Below are 27,330 nucleotides of genomic sequence, written 5' to 3' on the forward strand. Positions count from 1 at the left end.
AGGCAGGCACCCAGAGAAGGATGTGTGAGACATAAGGCAACATTTGGACAAAGGCAAGATGAAAGGAGAAATCAGTGAATGATATCATCACCATGAATATACATATTAAGGGCCGGCGGGTACTCAGATTGGGCTCAAGTGCCCAGAGAGAGCTGCCCATGGGAAGTGAAAGATGGAAACTGACCAGTTCACCACAGTTAACCAGAAATCTCTCAGTCAGAATTGCCTTTCTGCAGCCTTCTTAAACATGAACCAATGTTAGGATGACGTGACCAACCTTCCAAATATAGTAATATTCACTATCAGCTCAGAGCAACGACCAGCCTGAGGATGCCTGGCCTCACAATCGAGGCCAGGGCTGCTTTGAGCACCTGCATCACTCCTGGGACACCTGGAATGCTTGCATTTTCTTCACTCACAGGAAATATATGGTAGCCTCTAGGCTGTGGAAATGCAATGCCAAACCACCACCCAATTCCAGCGAGAAGTCAAACTAGTCCCATGGCTTGGTACAGACAGAGTGATCTACACCAGCGCTCACTTGCCAGTCAGTTCTGTTGGTGACACAAAGACATAGACTTCCGTGGGTGTTTTTTGTAACAGCCACTAAAGTTGTCTACCTGCGCAAGTCAATTTTTCTGTTTTCATTCGGTTGAGCAGTCTCTACTAGAATATTTACTAGATATGCCACTGAACTGAGAGGTGAAACCAGTCCAAACAGTCAGACCTCTCTGTGTGTGAGCAATGAGGGTTTCTATCAGAGTTCTTCTAGAAATAGGATCTCCTGGGTAGAACCCTAGATGGGAAAGTTTTACAACTGGCTTAAGAAATTCCTTTATTTTCTTCAACTGTGAAATGAAGATATCATACCAGAGGAAAGTCAGAATTATCTACATATGGTTTATCCACCTCATGGATTCACCCAGGAAAATTATATCAAAAAATGGTCTCTTAGTACTTCCCCCAGCTTGCAGCCTGAATAAAACATAATGAACCATATCATACACTACATGTCTTTGGGATTTTCCATTCTTTGGGATAACATATTCCTAGTATAACCCTTGGAATTTTCCATTCCTTGTGATAACCCTTTCATTCTTTAGGATAACCCATCCTATGCTGTGTGACTTTGGGATCCTCCACTTTCTATGATGACCCACCCTATTTTCTCCCTTCCATATGCACAGATAATGGAGAGAGACTGTAAACTGTAATTTATACTTCATATCCCAAATTGTTCTTAATATTGAGAAGCTAATGGTCATAAAAACATTTGGGGGCTCTTTAGTGTTCATGAGTAGAGTGAAGTGTTATTTAGTTAATACTATTTATAATTGACCCATTTCCCACCCTGTGGTAGAGTAGAGCAAATTGGTGCAACCACTTATAAGGGCAACAAATTCAGAATCCTCTCCTCTGTGACTTCTAGGGTCTTTCCAAAAGTCCTGGCACTGGCGAATGGAGCCCTTCATTGGCTAAGTGGTGTTACTGTACATGTGCCTAGAAATCTAACAACAATAACAACTCTTTATTTATGTTTAGTGCCTTAACAGTTAACAAAATACTTTCACAGTCAGGGTTTTATTTGATCATCACAACCATCAATTGTTGTTATTCCCAATTTACAAATAAGGAGACTAAGGCCCAGAGAGGTTAAGTGATTTGCCCAAAGTCAAACAGCTATTAAGGATCAGAGCCAGCACGAAAATGCAGGTCTTCGCCTAGCGCAGCACTCTTTCCACTACATCATGCTGTGCTGCCTTGTTCCTTAAAATAATTAATCTATAAATCATTGCCCCGCTCAGTGGAGCCACCTTGGCAGAGCCTGGCTCCTCATTTCAATGCTGACAAAAGGAGACAAATAATCGACTCTAATGTACTGGCAAGTGTGGGCAGTGCAGGACAACTGGCTGGCCTCCAGGTGGGCGAAGTGTGGAGGAGGCGAGACGAGGGAGGCTGTTTAACTGGATAATTCTTACCTACTCTCCCCATCCTTAGGCACTTTGGTTTATATTGCTGCCTCGGTTTCCCCAGATTAGGCATATCCAGTTTAATGGAACGAATATGCTCCCCAAAGGTAGGTGTGGATCCAATTTTGACAAGGCAAATTCTTTTTCCCTACTGACTTCATTATTTCAGAGATGGTGCCCCTTCACCTATGGTGGCTTTCAAGGTGCAAGCTGATGACACAGGAGATGTAACTTTCTCTTTCTGGGTGGAATATGTAGGGACCCATTTGTAAACCTTCATGTAAAGAATAAGCCTCTCTGAGGCCTTCAAGTACCTCGAGACCTGGGACTGAACCATTCATTTCTCCTGGTGGAGCTGCCATTCCAGAGCAAGGGCAGGTGAGGGTACCAGAGCTCTGGAGACAGAATAACAGGTTCAGATAGTCACACGACGTAGAAGCCCCTGTTGTACTGGGGGAAATAAGGCTCCTCTTTGAAAAACCACACAAAGGTGTGAGTGTAATTTGAAAATATGTTTGGGCAGCAGGTCATAAAACACTAATTGTTCAGGCACAAAATGACAGGTTCTTTTAAAGGCTCACTTGGTAATATGATGGACATCAGATGTTCCCAAAAGCTACCTATCGCATCCACCCGATACCTTCAAGGTGGAAAGAAAAAAAAAATCAGAGAATGATAGACCTCTCTTGAAGATAAAGCAGCAAGAGTTGCTTTTCTGCAAAGATTGATCAGTGATTTTTTTTTTTTCATACAAACTCAGGGTCCTCTTCAAGGTGAGGAAACAAACTGCTAGGAAACGTGATATCCTGCCCAGCCTGAGCAGGCAAGGGATTTGTTACCTCTGGGCCATCCTGCACCAGCTCCATTAAGTGAAATAAATCACATTAACATCCTGAAATTTCATTTATTTTAAAAATCCATTTCCCACCCCAACCTGAGTTGTGTTTGAATCATCTTCCTTACAAAGTACTTTCCCATCCAGTCCATGTATCTTCTCATCTGCTACATCAATCTGTCCCCATAAATACATTTCCCTGGACAATAGAGAAATTAGAGTGCAGATAACAATAGAGGCAGTTGTAAAAGAATTGGACAGTCACCAAAAGCAAACTGGCGGAAGAACTACATCCAGATTGCACCTTGCTGTGTCTGTGGATAATAATGCTGCTATATGAGACTTATTCCAGCATTGGATCCCAGAGCTCTTTACAAGATTTTGCAGACTGAGATGTAAGGTTATAGCAAAACTCCAGAATTGCAGCCTCCTTTATTTAAAAAAAAAAAAATCCAGGAAGCTTAGAACTTCAAACCAAAGTCATAAAATCAAGTAAAAATGATTATGTGTTTACAAGCAAAATGAAACAAAGACTAATCTAAAAACCCTCACAATTGATTTTTTTCTCTCTCTCCATTCAGAGATAACTGAGAACAGGGTAGATTGGTTTTGAAATGCAACATGTGACTGTCTGTACGTGAGCTGAGCTCTGAAAGGGGAAACCAGCCCAGGTGAAACACAAGGTCCCAGGCTGACAAATGATGGGGAATTTGGGAGACAGCCAAGAGAGTTCCAGCATCTCCCTCCTTTCTCAGAAAACGCATTTGCTTCACACTATTTTAACTTCCTTCTACCCGGGTTTGCTGGAGGGATTCATTTTGTGAAAATTTAGATAAGGAGCCTGCATGCCTATAGATTCATCTATTTTTAAAATGTATCTGTGGTTCTCAGTGCCAAGTAACAGTGCATCTACTCCTAAGGAGTCTCCTGGAGACAGGAGATTTCAGGCATCAAGGCCACTGGCCAGTGTTGGTTTTGGGGGTCAGGGGATTCTTGGGGCCTTCAAATCATAGAAACAACTATATTTGTTAATCTTGGGTCAACTTCACTAAGATAACTAGACAGAAAGTATTATTTCGCACACTATTTCACATGTATATAAGCATTAAGGATTTGGTATTAAAATTTTTAAATGCCTATTGTATGGTTACCCAGATGAATTCACCAACAGGAAAGTACTTAAACAAGAGCAAATCAATTTAGTGCAGAAAGTGTCCAAGCTAAAATGGTATGGCAAAAATCAGGTGAGAGGAATGAGTAAGATTTTGAAGAACTGGTATGCCCAGAATTTTGCACCACTTCTCCCTTAAAATGAGGGATATAGACTATGCAGTCTCTACTAGTAGTAATAGTATTACCATTTATCATAATTATAGCAACTAACATTCATTAAAATTTAATATCTTCATTGCAATATAGTAACTTGTTTACTATTCATAACACCTTATCAGATGGGTTCTTTTATTAACATTCTCACTTTACACATAAACAAACCTCGGTACAGAGAGGTCACACAGCTAGTAAGTGGTGACACGGGATTTGAACCCAGGCAGTCTAGTTAAATAGCCCATGTCATAAGATTCCTTCTGGTGCTAAGATTTTGTGGGCTGGCAAAGTAAAGAGAATGTCTTGGGAGGAAAAAGGAAAAAAGGAAAAAAATAGGTAAAAAGAAATTCCCAATGGAGTAGTGGAGGCTAAGGCTAACACTGAATACATGCCCTGTTCATTTGTAAGCAACTCTGTGAAATAAAAGCCAGCCTAAAAGTAGGATCTGATTGTCAGCATAGCAATAGCAGTAAAAAAATAAAATCTGTAAAGTTGTATTGATCAATTTCTAAAATTCAAGTACTAATTACCTTAAAACCAGAGAGGGTAGAGTAGCACATACTAATTTAAAACCAGTGGTGACTTCTATATCCGTTCTACCAACTTCATGGAAATTAAACACAGTGCATCTCCCAAACTGTGATGTGGTTATTTGGCCCATCTCACTTATTCCCCTTTCAGCTTCTTCAGCAAAAATTAAACGGGTTCCTCAGTTGCATTGTGAGTTGAGATGCTAGACTAGCATCCGTGAAATTTCAGCCTTCTCCTTCTCCTTTCTTCTAAAAGAAAATCAACGGTCGTGATCGCAGCTTAGAGTTTATCACATTGTGTGTGTGTGTGTGAGTGTGTGTGTGTCTGTGTGTGTGTGTGTCTGTGTGTGTGTATAGGGTTGAACCTTAGCAAACTGCCTTTTTTGTAGGCCAAAAACACTCAAATATCAGCAGTTGCCTCTAGATCAACCTAATATATCTTTTTTTTAATTGAAGTACTGTCAATTATGATATGTCAATTTCTGGTGTACAGCATAATGTCCCAGATATATATATATATATATATATATATATATATATATATATATATATATATATATATATATATATATATATATATATATATTCATTTTCATATTCTTTAATATATCTTTATCCTACTAACTGAATGAATCAAATTGGAGGGGTTGAAAGGACTTTCTCTGAAGCAATTAAAACACAAACTCCTAGGAGAGAGCAAGAAAAGGCTGTGAGAGGAGGTAGAGGACACTTTTCTTTGGAGCTTCTGCCTGCACCCACCCTTCACAGGCACTTTAATTTCTGCTGGCAACACAACCCATTGCTCCCCAGGGTGTACCCTTCCCTCTTTCCTTTCTGGTCCAAGTGTGAACAAAAAGCAAGCCCTTCTCCTGACTTCTCTTCAGCAAAGCTGAAAAAAAAAAAGTGTAAGGAAAGCCAAAGGATAAATTAAACATAGATACTTCTTCCCCTACTAAAAAATTACCAATCCAAGCTTTCTTACCCCAACATACAGTTCATCAGTTGCCAAACTCAACGGTCTTGTTCAATGTGCAACCTGTCCAGAGAGACCCTTTTTAACTTGGGGCTGTTCTCAAATGTCAACTCTTTCTTTGCCCCTCTCTTTCCCAGGGCAAGGATCGGTAGAGATTGTTTGGAGGAAGAGCGGAAATAAGGATTGATGGCTGACACTAAGGTCAAGGGCTATTATTGTCTTTCAGGCAAACAAGAGCTTGTATGAATGTGTTGCTTTCCCAACCTTGCTCGTGACCCCAGCAGTCAGAGGCAGTCAGCCTATTTTTGCTTCCTGCTGTAGAGGCTGGAGGCACATAAGCACTCAAGAAGGAGCGCGAGGGAGCTCACCTAGAAAAGCACTCTTTCCTCCAGCATTCTCACATGTGGGTTCCACAGCAGACTTGGGGGTGGGGGCCTGCAGCATCTTTAATTCCTTCATCCCCTTTCAGCTCTTAGCCAAATTTTACATTACCTTCTAAACCTGACTTTGAATCTAGCATTTCAGCTACATCTGAATATCAGAGCGCATTATCCAGAAACAGAGAAGCATGGTTGCAGAAGTCTTGACAGGCAGAGAAAGAACATTAGGCAGAGTGTTCCTCTGCTTGCTCTGTAGTGGATTTTTAACAGTGGTCCCTGCTTGTGGAGCTGTAATGACTTTATTAAGAAATGTGTTCTTGAGTAGTAAACTTAATCTATCAGACAAATAAAGCCACAAATTTAGTTGAACTGGAAATCACTTTGTTACTTTGGCTCTTTAACTATCATTATAACATAAATTGTAACAGTTACAACCGTCTCTGGGAGTACATGGATATTTTACAGCTATTGTAAATGAACAGTATTACAGTTAGAGATATGTGGCTATAAAACCACAGGAAAAGTAGTTGAAGAAAGAACACCTGGTTCGCATAAGGTTCCAAGCCCTGCGTATCAAAAGACAGGAAATATGTGCTTCTCTATCACCGGTTAGGTGATAACAGCAGGTTACTGTTTATTTATGCACTATAACACGGCACACGTTGGCTACACATGGTTGAAGAGTCATGCTTCCCAATCTGTTGCTTTATTTCCTGAATGAAACCTACCCCCTGAAACTAACAAGACCCTCCCAAATAATTTGAGTATCTAATCACTAGTCTTCTGGAATTCATGGCATGGAACATTTGCTGTCCTTTTTTTTGGCAGAAGCTCAAAATTAAGGGCAAATATCATTGGCCCCAGCTAGCTGATGAAGGAACTGAAACCAAAATAGATTGGAGAAAAAGCAAAGTGCTCCACTCCAATAGAAAAATGGACAAACTCTGAGCAGACAATTCAGAGAGGACAGACATGTGGCCAGTAGACGTTTAAAAGGGTTCAGCCTCATTTGTAACCAAATAAATGCAAATTTAAACCACAGTAACATACCTTTTTCCCCACTCTCATATTGGGAAAAGCTTACTAACAGTGACAATGCTGGTAAGGATGGAATGAGATGGACTCTCTCACTACTAGTTAATGAGAGCAGAAATCTGTACCTTTCTGCCCTATAAAGTAATACTTCAAGTTGCATCAGGAGTCTTTATTATATTCTTATCATTTGACCCAGTAATTTCACTTATTGGGTTGTGTATTAAAGTAATATTTATTTACAAAAATGTTCAACAAAATATGAAAGATAAAAGAAAAATGAAAAACAAAAATGTTAATTTCCAACAATAGGAGAAAAGACAAATATTTATCATGTAGAAGACATTATGTAACCATTAAAATCCACACTTTAAGAATATTTAATAACGTGAGGGATGCTCAAGATAAAACATTAGCTGAAAAAGTAGGACATAAAACTTTAAGTACAGTCCTAGTGGTATTCTTTAAGTGTATGGACATAGATTATGCAAAAAAAAATGTAGGATAAATGAAATGAAATGCTGCAAAGTATTAGCAGTGGTTCACATTGGAGGATGGGAATACAGGTAATAATTTTCTTTGTATACTTCTATATTTTCCAATTTTTCTGCAATGAAAAAATATCACTTTTATAATGGGGGTGGAGGAGTAGTTGAGGAGGTTATTTTAAAAAGCAGAGTGCACAAGATTACTGAGCAAAGGAAGACTGAGAATGTTGGCTTTGTAGTCATCCAGGCCACAAAGATTGAAAATTCTGGATCTCATTTAGATGTGGAATCCAAAAAAAAAAAAAAAAAAGCTCATAGATACAGAGAACAGATTGGTGGTTGCCAGAAGCAGGAAGTAAAGGGTGGGTGAAATAGGTGAAGGGGTTCAAAAGGTACAAACTTCCAATTATAAGATGAATAAGTTCTGGGGATGTAATAACTATAGTTAATAATACTGTATTGTATATCTAACAGTTGCTAAGAGAATAGATCTTAAATGTTCTCATCACAAGAAAAAAATATTGTAACTACATGTGGTGATGGATGTTAACTAGATTTTTTGTGGTGATTATTTTGCAACATATGGTATTTGTATTTTTGATACAAATATCAAATCATGTTGTACACCTGAAACTAATATAATGTTATACATCAGCTATATCATTTTTTTTTAAATAACAGAAAAAAATTTTTAAGAAAAAAATGTAAAAACTTCTTTCTTGGGAGGAAGGTATAGCCCAGTGGTAGAGTGCATGCTTAGCATGCACGAGATCCTGGTTTCAATCCCTAGTACCTCCATTTAAAAAAATAAGCCTAATTGCCTCCTTCTCCAAAAAAAAGTTGGCAGAATAAATAAATAAACATTTTTAAAAGTGGGAAGTAAATGGGCAAAAAAAAATTTTTTTTTTTAATTTTCTGAGCTAAGATTTTGAAATTTGACTCAGCAGCCCCAAAGGTTTCATGTTTTGGTTTCAGAACTCACTTGAGATTTTATTTAAAATGTTCATTTATGTGCTTATGTTCATTTTTCTGGGAACTCAGTGTACAACTTTCAGTTATTTAAAGGAATCCTTGACCAAAAAAAAAAAAAAATGAACATGAAGTTAAGTTAAATAGCTAGTGAATTGGTTTAGTCCGACTATGATTACCGTAGTCAAGCCTTACTGTTGGTTTTTTCCTCTACCTCATTAACCAGGTATTTAACATTCTGCTCAGGATCATATTGACAATTCCTACAGATATAAATCTAAGATGCCAAGCTGCAGTCACCTTGGAATCTGACACATGGACCTATTCAAAAGCCTAACTAAAATAAGAAAAGTAATGACAATTACTAATATTATTTTTACACATCACCAAGTAACTGTATATGTAATCTCATTTAATTTTTAGCACAAGTCTGTGTTGTAGAGTGGTAAATATCACTCCCATTTCACAGATAAGAAAACTAAGGCCCTGGGTAGAAGAAATGACTGGTGCACAGACAAGCAGCTAATTCAATGTCTCTTGACTCCAGGGCCACTGCTATTTACACCTCTCAAAGTCTCTCCTTTTTTATTTGAAAAGGAAAAAATTTGTCACCTCAAAATATGCCTCTTTGGCATAAAGATTGTTTTAGGCTGTTGGAGGAAGCAATGACTTAAATCTGCATAGCAACCTTACTCTTGTTTACTGTGCTTTTCCCTGGTCACCTCCCATAATGGCTCCCCTGCCCCCAACATCTTCTGTCTTTAGCTAGAGATGGTATTTAGGGTGGTGGCTTCGGCCACTTTGGAGAGTTACTCAGTTTTCCTGGTCTCGCCCATGTGTACAAAAGGTATACCTGCTATTAAACTTCTGTTTGTTTTTCTCCTGTTAATCTTTTATTACAGGGTGAGGAGCGGGAGCCTCAGCCAAGAACCTGGAAGGGTAGAGGGAAAAGGATTTTTCCTCCCCTACACATTCTTGCCTTGGTTCCTGCCAGATATGCTTGAACCCCCTCCACCCAAATTAAAAAGTCTTTTCCTTGAAAGTTGGGTGAAAGGCATAGGGCTTCTCTGTACCATTTTTGCAACTTCCTGGGAGTCAGACTATTTCAACAGAAAAAGTTATAATAAAACAAAGCAAACAACTCACTAAAGTGAAAACTAAACCAAACTGAACTAAAATAAATAAAATAAATTTTAAAAGCTTTTCCCCTGGCTTTCCACCCACCTCCTTCGAAGCTCCATCTTCCACGGAGCCAGCGGTTACTGGTGGGTCTGCCAAACGTTGGCACTGCTAGCTGAAGAGTGGAGCAGATCCCGACAGTTGTCCAGTTGCTTCGAAAACCCAGTAAAAGTGGTCTTTTAGCCAACTTAATGGCTTTCTAAGTCATTTAGTTGTTTGGTTATCTTGGGTAGACCCGGCTGAATTTCCTCAGAGTCGGGCTTTCTCTTGGACAACTTGGCAGCTGCGAGGAGCGCAGAGGGAATGCTAGCATGCAGTCAAGGAAGCCTAAGACCGGAACCAAGCTGAACTATGAACTGTTTCTCAACTCCGGATCCAGACTGAGTTCCATGCTCTAACCTCGTTTAGCATTTGGTAGGGCCACCCTTGCAAATACTGGGGGACCTACCAACACCTGCCATGCTTGCCTGCTGGCCTCCACGAAAATATTACTGAGTGGGCTTCCATCTCCAGGAGAGCACCTGAGTTCCTCTGTGGTCCCCTGTGATAGATGTGAAGTGATATGACTCCATGCCCAGAAGAACAAGGAAGCCAAAGGGAATCTCTGTAGCAATTAGAGGGGGCTCACTCTATTCCTTCTTTCTGATTTCTAATTATGTAAATAATTCACCAATCTGTGTTCTCGCCACTTCACTGGTAAAAAGGAGAGGGAAGTCCCATGCCTTAACAGGCATCTGACTCACATAAAATAAGATTACATAAGTACTGAAAATCGTATTAGCACACTTGAGGCTTGAATTGGGAAAAATACCATCAACAACCATGTGTGGAGGATCTGGTGCATATAGGGATTAAGACAAGGTTGTCCAAGGTTGTCCAGTCTGGCAGGAGAATACAGATAAGTGTCATCTGAGGAACATGAAGCCATGTGGATTCAAAGGCAAGAGAGACCCCATTGCTGGAGAATCAGAAAAAGCTTTGCTTTGGTGAATGTATTTGATGGGAGAAACTAAGGCAGTGCTTAAAATGTTGTTCGTATCTCTTTGTTGTAGGCCCATAACAGAAACCTGCTCTCCATCGATTTTGATCATATAACTCGCACAGGAAAGATCTATGATGACCATCGGAAATTCACCCTTCGAATCCTTTATGACCAGACTGGACGACCTGTTCTGTGGTCCCCCGTAAGCAGATATAATGAAGTAAACATCACATATTCACCTTCAGGATTGGTGACATTTATTCAAAGAGGGACGTGGAATGAAAAAATGGAATATGACCAGAGTGGGAAAATAATTTCAAGAACTTGGGCTGATGGGAAAATTTGGAGTTATACCTACTTAGAAAAGGTAAGTACATAAGGAAAATAAACTCGTTCTGAGTTTCTGAATGAGTATATTGAAAGCGGCACGAATTACCGGCCATGGTGAGGACCTGCAGGAGAGAAATCCGTGTTCTGGCTGTTCTGTGCTATAGAATTAACAACAACCAGAAATTCTACCTGTAAGGATAAGCTGTTTTTCAGCTGAAAACTTTCCCCAGCCCCACATTCTGCCAGGTACTCTTTCCAACTGAAGCCAGGATAATGGCTTTCTCCTCATTTAAGCATATTTGTTCATGCTCCTGAAAATGTATCTTTATTATTATGAAAGCTCACACGAAAGTAAAAATAGGTAGAAAATTATAAAATTGCGTGTTAATGTATCTCTGCTCTGGAAAAGAGCCTCTTACACAGAGGATAAGGAATTCTAATTTTGTTAGGATAGTCAGTGAAGGTTTAGTAAGATACATTTGAGGACTAATTTTCCTGAGTAATGGGTCTGAGGAAATGTGGGCAGTGGGGGCCTCATTGCTAGGAGTCCTTTGTATGCAATGAACTTCCAGTAGCATTCTTAAGGGGAGCGCGCAGCCTCTATCTGCTACGAGTGGGCAAGGATTTTAATCCCACCACCGGATCCATCTGTCAAACATCAGCCCCACACAGCAAAATGGTTTCTGGCCAGATCAGTTGCAGAAGACAATAAGAGACATTGATCTCTCTGCCATCTCCATTTCTGATATCCTAAGATATTGTCTTTTTTTCCCCAAAATCTATCTATTCAACTCAATTCATCAGTTTTGAGTTAATTTCTGGGAAAATTGAAAAATGCTTTCCCTTGAGGAGTCAGAGGTAATCAGTGCAAGGTAACCCCTAGAAGTTCTTAGAAAACTCGTAGGAGCTCATGGCTTACATGGTGAAATTTCACTATTTGCACCAAATGATGCTAAGCCTTTGTGATATACCTCTGAAAGTTTAAAAAAAAAAAAGTGTGCCAGTGATTGTACATCATTACAAAACTATTGTACTAGTTCCCAGAGTCAGTCTCTGGGGAATTTGCCAAGTTGGAGATGCCTAGGAGATAAAGCAGAACTCCTCTTGAGAACCAAGGAGAGGAGGGAATCCTCTGCTGTACCTACCCCGTGTCCTTTTCTGCTGAAGACATCAATGAAATCTATCATCTGTACTCTCCACTGAGAACATCTGAATCTTATAGAGTGGCTCTTTTCTCTTTTGAATTTCAATAACAAGAATGATGGGCAAAATCATATGACTAATGTTCACAAAGTGCTAAACTTGTTGCAAAATTAACTGAATCCAAATATTTGGTGGTATGTTTACAGAGGCAAGGCATATAATGATGACCTTCATATGAAAAAAAAGAGATACCACTGATTACTAGCAGAAGCTAGGCCGATTAGTTTTTCCAGGAACGAGGATGACTTTGCGCTGATCCTTCCGCAGCGCAGGTCTATGTGTGACTAGTGAAGCAACCAGCACTCCTCAGGGATATGCATGGCTTCGAACGCATAACCCCAGCCTCGCTAGCACCACAGTCTGGCCACTGAGCTAATTGTCTATAGACAGTTGCATCAGGGTCTTGTAGAACTTTCCCTTTAGGCTGTCTATACAATGACAAAAGAGCCTGTTGAAACTTAAATTTTAGCCCTGCATACCATTATTTCGCCTTTTCTCTGACACCAATGAAGCAATTTAATTGTTCCCTTTTCTGGATTAGCTGATCATTTCATCACACTTACTTCAGCAAAGAATTATGTGACGCAAACTTCACTTAAGTTCTTTTTGCTACAGAAACTTAGTTGACAGCAATTCTTTGAAAAACAAAACAAAGACAACTTTCTGAGTCAGTGTCTGAAGTAGGCAGAAATAAGACCTTATTGACACAGAATAATGTATTGAGAAAAGCCCCAGTGACTTCCAAAGACTAGTTTACTGACCAGTGAGACAAGCGAAATCACTTGATCTTTTTAGTTGACTTTTGTCCGTGTCTTGATCTCACATTTAATTTGTTCTCTAATTACCAGGTAGCCCCTGACTTAAGCAATCCTATTAGGCAAAACTCAGAACCTACAAAACACATAATTATGAAATGGTTCTTTACTTTCCAAAAATCATTTATCATGAGATTGATTTTATTAACATTATTATTACCAGTGATAATAAGTAATTCACTAAATAGAAGCAGCAATTAAATGAAATAATATAAAACATCCAGCACATCTAGTCATTCAATATAAGTTAGTTCCTTTCCATTTAAATCATGCATTATAGTATTTATTTTCAAGTCAGAGAACTTAAATGCTAGCTCTTACTGCTACTTGAAGGTAAAATTAAACAGGAAAGAAGGGAAGGAAGGAAAAAAGGAAGGAAATTAAAGCATCTTTGAAATTGTGATTCTAGGGAAAAAAGAGAAAGAATATTGAATTTACAAAAATCCAATTTATATGTAACTTTTCCAGTGAGGTGATGAGTTTCTGTGACTCTTTTCAAGTTCTCTTTTTAACGTGGCCTTTGCTGCAGCATTCTTTCACTATGTCTAGGGCAGAACAAGGACAAAGAGACTGGCTCTTGTAGTGTATTTTGAAGTAAGAAATCTCAAACTTTAAAATATATATATTTTATATATAGAAATATATATAAAATGCTTCTTGTATTACCTCTGTCAATTTGCTTGCCATCCCTATGCCATGATATATTAAAAAGCAAACAGCAGCTATTTCACAGTAATGTGCAGAAATTTTGTAAAAATTGTTTGTCTTCCTCTAGAGTAAGTAAAAGTCACATGTATCATTTTCATGCACAATGGTTTGTATCCATTAGGAGAAAAATAATTATTTGGGTAATAACTGTGGTTGCTCAAATGATCTCTTCTCTACTAAAAAAACCAATTATTGTTTCTTAAATCTTCTGTATGTGGTCATTAATTCTCTATTTTGATTTATGAGCCTTCCCTGAGTTAATTAGATTTTGAAGACTTGTGGGGCTAAAATTTGATATTAGAGTAAATGTGTAAATCTTTCCATTTCTAAAAATCATTCTTGAGAATTTCATTTTTTAAATGCATTTAAATATACTTTATAATCATTTAATAAGAAACCTTGGTCTGATACATTTACATAAAATTGTCTCTTTGGGGCTGAAATTTTCAAAGGCTGCCTAGAGGGACAGAATGCAGCCTTTGGCTTGTGCTTCCAGGTGGCCCCACACTGCCATCTGGTGATCATCCGAATGCTTTAATTTTTCAAATTCCTGCCGTCTCTCATTTCTATTCCCATTCAAATGAATATACACAATGTTGATTGTTCTTTTTTTTTCTTTACAATGCTCTCACAATCTTTTAGGATCTCACAATCCATTTTTAAAAGATACAGTGCCCCCACTCTATTGTTTGGACTAATAAGAAAGGTCTTTTATCCTGTAGCAACACAGTGGGCATTGGATGGACTCATAAGCATGGTTTTTGAACAAACTGATAATAATGCCCACCCAAAGTGAAGAAGCAGCTAAGTGAGAGCTAAATGCTATTCTGGCAGCACAACAGTTACACTCACGAGATTTCTAATCACATCATCCGCATTCTTGCCATTGGCAGGAAGCTATAAAACAAACCAGGGAGCTTTCGAGACAGCGCAGCGTCAGCACCACCTAGGAACAGGGTCAGGCAGTGCTTTACTGCAGCACGGGGAGAGGACACAATGGAGATGTGCTGTAAATGTTTGGCAAGGCTGGTACAGCAACTTGAAAAGGCCTGGCCCAGGCAGGCTGGTACTAGATAATGTGTGGGAGCCATATGGTGATTGTCCCTGGCCTGCATCACAGGTGACAGATGTCATTTGTTCATGGCAAATTGACAGAAGAGAGTGAAAGGAGCTGAGAAATATGGCTTTCAGCATGGAGGTGATGCAAAGGCATTTCCCACCAGTCTCCCCCCAGGTTCTGCTGAGTTCTGCCTTGGTCAAGGAGGTGCCTGGCCCTTCGTGTCCTCATGCCCACGCAGGAGTTCCGAGTCTCCTGCCTTCTGTTCAGCAGGGTTTCCAGAGCTGCCAAGGTCCACAGGTGATGAGGTGACAGAGTTTCCACACATGGCTCTGTATCCCCAGGCAGAGTACTTGGTGGAAAAGAAAAAGTATAAGCGAACGAGCAAATAAGTGCTGACTTTGACTTCACATTACTGACATGCGATTCAAAATCAGGTCTCAGAAGGTCAGGGAGGACACGCAGTTTCAAGAAGCATAATCAGTATGAGAATATAATTTCATATTTAGGAGATTTAAATGTACATTATATATGTTTATGTAATTCATATTCATAAATATTTATGTAATTTATATTTAGAAAAGATACCTATTGTTTTCATAACAGAAAGTTCAGAAAATAAAGCTCAACTAAATCTTTTTGCTTGATAAGGCAATTCTCAAGAAAGGTGGGGCAAAGCTCCCTAGGGAGTTATATCAGAATTTTCAGGGATGAGCAATTTTTATTTTTATTAAAAGATGAGATTTAAATGGTTTTCATTTAGAAATAGGGTTTGAGTCCTCCCTAAAACAGTGTTCCTTTTATGTCTCTATTGAAAATTAAAAGAAGATAAACCAGTATCAATGAAACACCTATTACATGCGAGGCATCATATCTCAACAAGTAACTGTTTCTGAAATACAGATCAGTTTGGGGGAGAGGGCTTGCATAACCAGAGAACTTTCACTTTCAATGGCCTGTTTCCCTAATATAGTTTAAAACATGAATTGCAAAGCAATTCAGTAGTCCCCTCTTACCCACAGGGGATACATTCCAAGATCTTCAGTGGATGCCTGAAACTGCGGATAATACCAAATCCTGCACTAGGGGGCAGGTAGCGTGTACAACATGGAGACGCTGGACAAAGGATGATTCACATCCTGGGCAGGACAGTGTGAGGTTTCATCACACTACTCAGAACGGCAATTTAAAACTTCTGAATTGTTTATTTCTGGAATTTTCCATTTAATATTTTCAGACAGCAGTTGACTGTGGGTAACAAATGGTAGAAAGCAAAACTGTAGATAAGGACTGCTATAATAATAATATTTTATATACAACTTTTGAGAAAGACATCTACCATATGAAGTCAATCAGTACTTTTTGGTGATTAATACTTCATATGTGGCATGCCTTACCCTCCAGTGACCTCTTTCCAGTCCATCCCCACATTAAAGTAACTTTTCTAGAATACCGACTGGATTGTTTTTTCCAGCGGTGCAACCCCCCTATCCTTCTACTTGCTTTCAGTGGTTCAATCCCTTGTTGCCAACAGCTTTAAGTCCAAACTCCTTAGCATGGCTTAGAAAGCCCAGAATGCTCAAGACCCAGCCTACCTGCCTGGCCTCATCTCTTACCAGTCACCACTCCCAACAACACACCCATGCTCTGGCCACACAAAATTCCTCTCGTTCTCTGGAAAAGCCATGTTCTTTTTCTGGTCCAGACCCTCACAATGCTGTGCCCTGTGTCAGGAGTACTCTCTCCCCACTCGGCCTCACTGCCTCCCTGCCTTCACCTGGCCCACCTCTAGTCCCCATGCAGATCTCAACTTGAATGTCAGAGTCTCCAGGACACCTTCCTTGACCTCTTAAGTCTGGGTTAGCTGCTCTTCGTCCACCTCTCACGGGCATTCTGTCCTTCCCCTGTCCTAACACATTTCACACTGTATTGTAATTGTTTGGTTATTCATCTTCCTCTTCCATTAAACTCTAAGTTCCATGAGGATAGACACACTCTTGCCCACTAGGGTCCACCACGGTGCCTGGCAGACATTAAGTGCTCGATAAATTCGTGTGGATGAATGAATGAATGTGAATTTGCTTTAATCTCTTCAAGTTTAGTGGAATTATTATGCTGTCGTGACTTTGTCTCGTTTCAGTCTGTGATGCTTCTCTTACATAGCCAGCGGCGTTATATCTTTGAGTATGACCAATCGGACTGTCTGCTCTCAGTCACCATGCCTAGCATGGTGCGCCACAGCTTACAGACCATGCTTTCAGTGGGCTACTACCGGAACATCTACACCCCACCCGACAGCAGCACTTCTTTTATCCAAGACTATAGTCGAGATGGCCGACTGCTACAGACCCTGCATCTGGGGACAGGGCGCAGAGTTTTATACAAGTACACCAAGCAAGCAAGGCTGTCCGAGATTCTCTATGATACCACGCAGGTCACATTAACATATGAAGAGTCTTCTGGAGTGATTAAGACAATCCACCTGATGCACGATGGCTTCATTTGCACGATCAGATACAGGCAGACAGGTTGGTTGTGAAAGAGTGGTGATGTACACAACCACATCAGTCTTAGGGAATTTTTGCTGGCCTCAGTCAGAGACAGAAGCATTCACCTATAGACATTCAGTCCAACCAACTTTCACCTGAGTTAGCAAATTCTCTTCCATTGAAAATTAAAAATACATTAGAGGCTGCAGGAAAGCTGATTCCTTAAAAACATACAGAGTATTTTCTTTCTCTCGGCTCTCAAGAAAGTTGAGATCTAAGGATCTAGTCTAACTGTATACCCATCCCTACTCACCACCAAATCTTCCCAAAGATGCAGCTGCAAGATATGAGCCTCAAGCCCTATGTAACCTCTGTAAGTCTCAGTTGAAGGCAAAATGTCTTCAAAAGTCAGATCTTCTGATTATATTTCATCCTTTGGGTTTATAAATGCCCCAATTCACTTACTTATATGTTAGACTTTGTCAAATCCTCACCCTGGGACTTTATAGCACAAGTTAAATGAACTGAAAGTATTTTTGTCAGTAATTATAAAAAGAAAGCCTGTTTACCATATCAGTTTCACTATCTCAAGTACTGAAAGGGTTATTACTTCTGTAGTTCCTATAATTAAGTTATTCTATAACTATAATATACGGTATTTAAATTTTTTTCATATTTGATGATCACAACAATGAGAATCTCTCTCTATGAGATGAGCTGGCCAGGCATTAGATATTGGAGGTCAATCTCTAATATTTTATTTTCAATGTAAAAGCATCGATAGTAAAGAAAGGAACACTAGAACTATCTGATTGCTCAGTATTAAGCATCTAGCTTTCTTCTCATTATTTTTATTTGATCCTTGCAGGACCCCTTATTGGACGCCAGATTTTCAGATTCAGTGAAGAAGGCCTTGTAAATGCCCGCTTTGACTACAGTTACAACAACTTCCGTGTCACCAGCATGCAAGCTGTGATAAATGAAACCCCTTTGCCCATAGATCTGTACCGATATGTTGATGTCTCTGGTAGAACAGAACAGTTTGGAAAATTCAGTGTAATTAATTATGATTTAAATCAAGTCATAACTACTACCGTGATGAAGCACACCAAGATCTTCAGTGCCAATGGACAAGTCATTGAAGTCCAGTATGAAATCCTAAAGGCAATTGCCTACTGGATGACTATTCAATACGATAATATGGGCCGAATGGTCATCTGTGATATAAGAGTAGGAGTAGATGCCAATATAACAAGATACTTCTATGAATATGATGCTGATGGGCAACTTCAAACTGTTTCTGTAAATGACAAAACCCAGTGGCGTTACAGTTATGATCTGAATGGAAACATCAACCTCTTAAGCCACGGAAATAGTGCTCGTCTTACTCCTCTCCGATATGACCTCCGAGATCGCATCACCAGACTAGGAGAAATTCAGTATAAAATGGATGAAGATGGCTTTCTGAGGCAGAGGGGAAATGACATATTTGAATATAATTCAAACGGTCTGCTGCAGAAAGCCTACAATAAGGCTTCTGGCTGGACTGTGCAGTATTACTATGACGGGCTTGGGCGACGCGTTGCCAGTAAATCCAGCCTAGGACAACACCTCCAGTTCTTTTATGCAGACCTTGCCAACCCCATAAGAGTTACTCATTTGTACAACCACACGAGCTCAGAGATTACATCCCTCTATTATGATCTCCAAGGTCACCTTATTGCCATGGAGCTAAGCAGTGGTGAAGAATATTATGTAGCCTGTGATAATACAGGCACCCCACTAGCCGTGTTTAGCAGTCGAGGTCAGGTGATAAAAGAGATCTTGTACACGCCTTATGGAGATATCTATCATGACACTTACCCTGACTTTCAGGTCATCATTGGTTTTCATGGCGGACTCTATGATTTCCTTACTAAATTAGTGCACCTGGGGCAAAGGGATTATGATGTTGTTGCTGGTAGATGGACAACGCCTAATCATCACGTATGGAAAGAGTTGAACCTCCTTCCTAAACCATTCAACCTCTACTCCTTTGAAAATAACTATCCTGTTGGCAAAATTCAAGATGTTGCAAAGTATACCACAGGTATTTAAACGGCATAACACTGTATAAAGTAAAGAGAAAGCTGGGTGGTGTTTATCACCTAATCTCAGTGCCTTTGTAAATATGCTTCCTCTTCCTGCCAGCTAGCCCACAAGTTATTGTACAGTCCCTCTCTTCCTTAGTCTTCTACAGTGAGCAAAAGTGTGCAGGTTGGCATAAAACACGATGCTTTTGCACCCCAGTCCATTTTTCTCTGTCCTTTTAAGCTTCCTGTTTGTAGTTTTCACTCTGAAAAGCTTCTACAAATAATCTCATAAAAGAAAAATTCAGGATTCTGTTGCATCAAATAAATCTAAAATCACAGTCTGCGTGGCCTTACTACCATTACCATGTTAAGAATATCAGCACAGTAAACTGAGCCAATCTCTCTGATTATCCGTAAATCAAAAGGTTTCCCTGGAGAACAGATCCTATGTTTTAGAGTGGGTGATGCACAGGGAGTTTATCACTAACTTAACATTGCTTAAACATATTAAAGGCAGAAGATATATCTTTTAAGCTTTCCACAAAGGTTGTAAAGTATGGGCTTTACAATTTTGTTTTTCTTTTAAATTTTGTGTCTCACAGACATTGGAAGTTGGTTGGAGCTGTTTGGTTTCCAGTTACACAATGTACTACCTGGATTTCCCAAACCAGAATTAGAAAATTTGGAATTAACTTACGAGCTTCTACAGCTTCAGACAAAAACTCAAGAGTGGGATCCCGGAAAGGTTAATAAAAGTTTTACCATCTTCATTTAGCTGAAAACACAAAAGATCATCCAACACCATGAAATGGTGTTAACGTATATTTGCTTACTTATGTTTGAGTCTTCTTGTATATTCAGTTAAATGTCCATGATTAATTGAGGCAGTGGGAAAAGGCTTCCATGAGGACAGGATCAGGGAATCGGAGCTTTCGGAAAAGAAAAAACTAATGTGTGAGTTGATGACTGCTGCGGCAGACAAACAAGAGGAAAGAGGAACCAAACTTTCAAAATTCAGAAATGGGCTACCAAGGGCAATTCCAGATTCTACATAGAGAAGATTGCTCACTGAGAGACACAGAAAGCATCAGATTTCCAACTGCAAAATAATTCAGGGCATAGTGCATTAAGAGCATGGGAATAATAGAATTAAATTCTTCTGATAAAGAAAAAGTATATAAGAGCCGTGAAGCAAAAATAATAAATCCTACAGAGATAAAGTCTCTGGAAAAATAGGAATACCAAAACATTCAAGGTTCAGCAGATAATTGCATCAATTATTGAGGTACAAATGAAAACAAGCAGGAACTTTTTCTCTCAGTTGAAAGAAATAGGAATATCTGTGCTTGCAAAAAATCAATGGCTTTAACAAAATAAAACTGAAATTTGGGTGGGAGGGCTTGAAATCTGAGTGTAAAAAATTCTAAGGGAAAGGAAATTGTAAATAGATACTATAAGCTTATCACTTTTTGCCAATACGTATAATATGTAAGTGCTTTTTGTACTTACAAGTACTGAGAAAAGCAAAATGTTGAAAATTGCTGAAGCTTTGTAATGGATACTTGGAGGTTCATTATTCCCTTCTTTTAATTTCTTAGTATGCTTGAAATTTGCAAGCATAAAAAGGTTTTTTGTTTTTAAATCCACATGAAAACGATCAGTGAACTTGCTGATTTGTCCTTGTTATTTATAAGGTCATAAGCCACTTGAGAGCAAGAATGACACCTTATACCATCTCTTTATATGTCACTGTGGCTAATGTATTACTCTACAACCAGTAATAAACAGCTAGTCAGTGTTACTTGAATTGGTAAAAATGAAATGTCTCTGGAGAGCTAGACCCACTTAAGTGCCTTCTAGCTCTGAGATTCTATGGTATCAAGTTTGAACATATTTCCTTATGCTTAACTCACCAGGATGTCAAGGAATATATGCCAGGTGATCAAGTCACTTCTTAGCCTTTTCCTTTCCAAATCTCTGATGAAGAGATTCCAAATTTGGCTTGTTTTTAAATCATAAGCTAGCAAGTTCAAGAGAGAAGGAAGCAATGTTGCCAGCCCTTGTTTTCCACAATCACCGAGCATCTGTCAAGTGTCTAATCCTGTGCTGCTCTTGCTCTGTGTCTTTCCTCTTTCCTAGACCATCCTGGGTATTCAGTGTGAGCTCCAGAAACAGCTCAGGAATTTCATTTCCTTGGACCAACTTCCTATGACTCCCCGATACAATGATGGACGGTGCCTTGAAGGAGGGAAGCAACCAAGGTTTGCTGCTATTCCTTCTGTTTTTGGAAAAGGTATAAAATTCGCCGTCAAGGATGGCATAGTAACAGCTGATATTATAGGAGTAGCCAATGAAGATAGCAGGCGGCTGGCTGCCATTCTCAATAATGCTCATTACCTGGAAAACCTACATTTTACCATAGAGGGGAGGGACACTCACTACTTCATTAAGCTTGGGTCCCTGGAGGAAGACCTGGTGCTCATCGGTAACACCGGGGGGAGGCGGATTCTAGAGAATGGGGTCAACGTCACGGTGTCCCAGATGACTTCAGTGGTGAATGGGAGGACTAGACGGTTTGCAGATATCCAGCTCCAGCACGGGGCTCTGTGCTTCAACATCCGGTATGGGACCACTGTCGAAGAGGAAAAGAATCACGTGTTGGAGATCGCCAGACAGCGCGCTGTGGCCCAGGCCTGGACTAAGGAGCAGAGGAGGCTGCAGGAAGGGGAAGAGGGTATTCGGGCGTGGACAGAGGGGGAAAAGCAGCAGCTTTTGAGCACTGGGAGAGTTCAAGGCTATGATGGGTATTTTGTGTTGTCTGTTGAGCAGTATTTAGAACTTTCTGACAGTGCCAACAATATTCACTTTATGAGACAGAGCGAAATAGGCAGGAGGTAACAAAAAAAATCCCTGCCTTTGCATCACCAAAGACTGCCTGTTTTTAAAACGTAAAATGGTTTATTGTAACGGTTTTCTAGATCAGAACTCTGTATATGTAAATATGGAGGAAAAACATATCCAACTGCCTTTCAATGTGACGGAAGATGGTATTTTAATATTGTTTGTTTAAACTCTTTGAGAAATGACAGAGATATTTAGTTCTTGTGTGGCAGTATTCAAAATAACACAAGTAGAGCTCAAACAACTAAAAAAAAAAATTCGGCAAGCACCACTTTAAATTTGTCGAGCCATGCATATGTTCAAATATAAAGAAAGAACCCAAGGTTCTCTATCTCTATTGTGACCCGAGGTTTCCTATTTCACTGTTGGCAGAACTTGCGGGCTAGTTGGAAGGTGGTGCAATAGTATCTGAACCTTGCATTTCAAAAGACTGCCAGCTCTTTCATCAGATCTGTTATAGGAAGCTTCAAAAGAAGTGTAAAGTGTCCTCAGCCACCATCTCCTAGAGTCAGGACCCATTTGCCCTTCCTCCCTGATTACTTCTCCTTGCTTGTTGAAGTAAATGCCATGTTGTTGTGCTGTGTTTTGGCGTGTGGTGGCTGCGTTCCGTGTACCACACTTCCCCGTGGGTGTGGGCACCAGACCCAATTGCCACTATCTGCTTGTGCGTACATGATACCAAGGCAGCTGGCTAGTGTAACTTCTCCGCCTCAACCTGTTTTGACTACATTTTGTACTCAATTGTCCAGCTGTATTGGTGTCATGTAAACATAGCTTTTATTAACCTGGGTAGGAAATTCTCATTTATATATAGGGTGTCTTTTGGTCATAGTTTCACATTCGTGATTCAGTATTTATACACTAAATCCAATGGTTTTGTGCACATGAAAGGTAATTTACTACAAAGTGTGATTCTGGTACAAAAAAAAAAAAAAAAAAAGGCTTTCACAGGCATGCACGCGTGGGATACCGCTAGAGTACACTCACTACTACTGCAGAAACTCACAAGAGCCGAAACCTTAAAAAAACAGATAGACCTAGTACTAAGGTGAAAGGAAAGTACCAAAGGGAAGACCAAACTAAACATCACGGTAGTTGCTGCCACGTTGTTTCACCGCACTTAGGTTTATCTTTCAAATGTACAATTCTGTATTGACATCTCCCAGCCATAGTCAGGAAATTTAATTAAGTGAGCCCTTTCCAACCTAAAGCATTTCAACTAATTATAGAGAGGCAGACTAGTTTTTACAAACATAATTTATATGGTTAGTTATTTTCGTTCTGTCTTTGCCCATTTATTTTTTATTTAATCATCTCTTCTGCTTAGGAAAATAACTATTTTCCAGGAAGTGTGATTTTGTTCCACGATCAGTTAAAATTTAGAAAAAGATCAGGATTAGTGTTAATATCAGCTGCAGTTTCTCAATCTTTATGACTCCTGTAGTAAGAGAAGTCCCTTGGTGAGCTGGGAGATTTGAGCCCAGTGACAAAGAGACAGTTTGTAAACTGTTGCGTAATTGTAAGTTATCACAAATGAAAATACATGACAGCTCAATGTGGCCTATAGAAAATTCCCCTGAGCCAGCTTCAGCTCTTTCATCACTGAGTCTGGACATTTGCTATGTCTGAAGGAGAATTTATGATGGACTGTCACAGTTTGGATTCTCTCCAGCCACTACCTAAATGCAGTGTGGGGTCATTGCCTTGCTTTGTGATGACAGTTTTTTTGAAAATATGCAAAGTCAAAATACAGGCTCATGTTAAGCTTTGTTAAAGAGTCTGGCCCTAACTACATAAAGTAGAGTGAGAGAAAAGCAAGGACCCACAGACAGTAGGAAAAGGTGTATCCAAACATCTCATTCTCAAAACCTTCAGATTGGGGTTATCACATCATATGTGTGTATTCTGAGAGAGAGAGAGAGAGAGAGAGAGAGAGAATTCATGATGAGCTCATCTCTCCTCTTAATTGGAAGCTCATCAGCTCAAAAGATTACTAATCCAGACTACAATCATACTATTGGATTTTTTTTTCCTGAATCAGGCCTGTGTTAATGGTACAATATTTATGCAGGATGGGATTCTGAAATTACGAACAAACTTGTTGAAAATTTGAATACCTCCACACCAGCCTAAAAATGGACCTTAAGTTCCTAGAACTTCTAATGTTCTTTTAAGTCAATGGAAAAACAATTTATCAACTGTATATAGAGAGTGCATTCATATATGTGATGATGTATTTTATCACTAATCCAAGATGTCAATATTAGAGTCTATTTTGCTTATATTTTAAGCAATTATACTTTTTTGCACTTCACTGATGATGTATCATTTTCAAACTGCTTTAAATATCCATTAGAAACAAATATTTGAAGCTTTGACTTAATAGTACTTACCTTGAACTGTGCATTTCTAGTTTGTAATACATATTTATTTAGTTTGTGCCTTTAGTTTCTTAAAGTTATATTTGTATTATATTCAGGAAATGCACTTTTTATCACTTGCAGCTGTGGTTTTAATACTGCCTTGAACTATTACTATTCTTTTTACCGCTTCCAAAGTTTTTTGGAAAGAAAGAGAAAAAGACCCAAAAGGTTAGCACTAATGAATAGTAAATCTAAGAGAAATATTTTAGCATTTCTTAATAAGAACATGGAGATATCGAGCACATCACTTCCTCCTCTTCTGAATACAGAGAATGCCTTCATTGACTTGAAGTTCTCAAGTTTAAATGAATGAAAGAACAATTCATTTGCGTTTCCTGATGAAAGTAAAAGCATTTTAAAGAGAAATCTGTAAATTTCTCATACCCAGAAGACAGGCGGCTGACACTACACAGCCACATGCCACTCAAGTTAGTTTGAGTGAGAGCACACAGCTGGGCTCTCCTGTGAAGAATATTCTGGGCCGGAGGCAGGGAATACTCCGTGGTTGTTTCTTTTTCCTAGTTAGGCCCATTTTATTTGTGCTGCTTTGCTTTGTTTTGTTTTGACTCTTGCACTACAGTCTAGAAATCCAAATGAGCTGAGAAGTTCACAGTTGAACATTTCAATATATTTATTTTTAGTTGTCATTCTAATCATTATTGATTAGAAGCAAGACTCCTGAAGGAAAGGGAACTAGAGCCCAATTCATAATAATTTTTAATAAAACCCTCACCATATAAATAAGCATATGTTTTATTTTTAACCCAACAAAATATTGTATGAAATAAGCGTGTCCTTTACTGTCAATTTATCTAGAAGATCTATACTATACAGACTATATATTTAATATAATATAATATATACAACATAGCCAAATGTATGAAAAATTGATGATATATAATTTGGAATTCAAATGCTAACTACTTAGAGAGTTATACAATTAAATTCTAATTTTCATAAGATTTTTCTTTTTCATCACTGTTGACATAGTTTCAAGCATTCTATCATGTTGTTTCTACTCGTTTTTCTTTTTTCTTTTTTTCCTTTTTTAAAAAATATTCTTTTAACCAGACCAGGCCCCACTATCATGTCACCTAAGAGAGTCAGGACAAAGTTTTTGCATTTATAAAGATATGCTCCTGTAAGGGTGACTGTAATGGAGTTCAGCGCTAACGGAAGCAAAAGTGCAGTAATCAAGTATGGAAAGACACTTTTGGAGAGACTGGAGTGTATTATAACTTGTGGAAAAACAGAAGGCTCCAGATTGGATGCAACATTCTTACTTTCTTGGCGGAAGTTGCATACACATAGCTGACCTGACTAGTAGTTCAGATCCCAGACTGCTCTTCCACAGCCTTCTGTAAGGTTCTTTATTCTGCAAAAAAAAAACAAAAACAAAAACAAAAAAAAACAAAAAAAACACAAAAAAACAAAAACAAAAAAAAACACAAAAAACAACAAAACAAAACAAATAAAAAAACCAGAAAACAACAAACAACAACAAAAAAGAATTCAACCGCAAAATAGTGACTGTTTCAGTGTGTCCTTCATGTGAAAGCTTTTAAGGACCAAATATACTACTGTGTGTAAGAAGAAATTACTTCCTAAACAGTAACTGAAAATAGTTAGAGTTAAACTTGCTGTGGATTTTGTCTTGGCAGTTGTCATCTTACATTATTTGTCAAAGGAAATGTGTTTGGCAGTTAAAAATCTTTCCTTAGATTTAGTGGTGGACTTTAACCTCTTAAATAAATGTTAGTATATCAGATTGTGTCCTTGAAAAATATTTTACTTGTATGAATCATGACAATGTCTAAATCTTTACTATTCTTCTGGCAAAAGCATCAGTAAGAGAGAAGGTGAAAAAGAGAAGTATAGCCTTTACGTCAAAAAAATATTCTTTTTTAGCTGCTTACTTTCTCATGAGAAGTAAAGATGTTTACAGTGTATGCCAAGATTTTCAGTTTCTATATAACAACAGTTAGAGGTTCTAATCATACTGGAAATTGTGTTATAATGGCCTGAGCCATGTTGCTAGGAAACAATAGGTTCCAGTTTTGTATTCCTGCTCTCACTCCTGTGCTGAAAAGTGACTGGATACTGTACAGGTTCATGTTCTCTGGCTGCAGTTAAATGGTCTTTTGCATTTTGCTCTGGCTTTCAGGCCAGAAGCATGCATTTTTCTACAAGAGCATCACAACAACATGCTGTAAATATTTCAAGTTAAACATTATGTGTCGATATTTGAAAGAAAAAAGTACTTTGAATATTTCATTTTTAAAAAATAAAACTGCAAATGAACACTGTGTCCCATTTTATTCATGCGCCAAATTGAGACAGGAAGGGGCAGGGCACAGCCATTCAAGGAACAACACAATAATTACCACCAGAATGGGAAAGATTCAACCCCCAGTAGGCCTTGAAGCTCAAGATGGTGGGAGATTTGACTTCTAGTAGAACTTCAACTTCATTATACACCCATTGTAATATATTAGCATGGTGAATAACATGCCCACAGGTGCCAAGACTGTCCCAAGGCTAACCACAAAAGGTCAAACAGTGGGAAATGGCCAACTTCCTTGGAATCCCAGCCCTTTCCCCAGGCTAGTTAGACTGGTCCTTCCACTTATTAGCATATGAAGCCACTGAGCCCGTAAAAACTGGCAAT

The 27,330-nt window shown here is 38.9% G+C and overlaps 1 protein-coding gene across 4 annotated transcripts in view; it reads left to right on the forward strand.

The window, feature by feature from the left end:
* Positions 1-27,330, forward strand: part of TENM1 (teneurin transmembrane protein 1) — a 701,438-nt gene extending 674,108 nt beyond the window's left edge. For 2 of the 4 annotated variants that reach the window (XM_031445499.2, XM_064482772.1), the window contains 5 exons: positions 10,735-11,031; positions 16,918-17,305; positions 18,135-19,355; positions 19,941-20,083; positions 21,478-27,330. In XM_031445499.2, coding sequence (XP_031301359.1) covers positions 10,735-11,031; positions 16,918-17,305; positions 18,135-19,355; positions 19,941-20,083; positions 21,478-22,236 — 2,808 coding nt within the window. In that variant the 3' untranslated portion in view covers positions 22,237-27,330. The remainder of the gene's footprint in view (positions 1-10,734; positions 11,032-16,917; positions 17,306-18,134; positions 19,356-19,940; positions 20,084-21,477) is intronic. The other 2 variants (XM_064482770.1, XM_064482771.1) reach the window with 1 other exon arrangement.

The sequence above is a fragment of the Camelus dromedarius genome, chromosome X (genome assembly GCF_036321535.1).
Source record: "Camelus dromedarius isolate mCamDro1 chromosome X, mCamDro1.pat, whole genome shotgun sequence".
Taxonomy (NCBI): Eukaryota; Metazoa; Chordata; class Mammalia; order Artiodactyla; family Camelidae; genus Camelus; species Camelus dromedarius.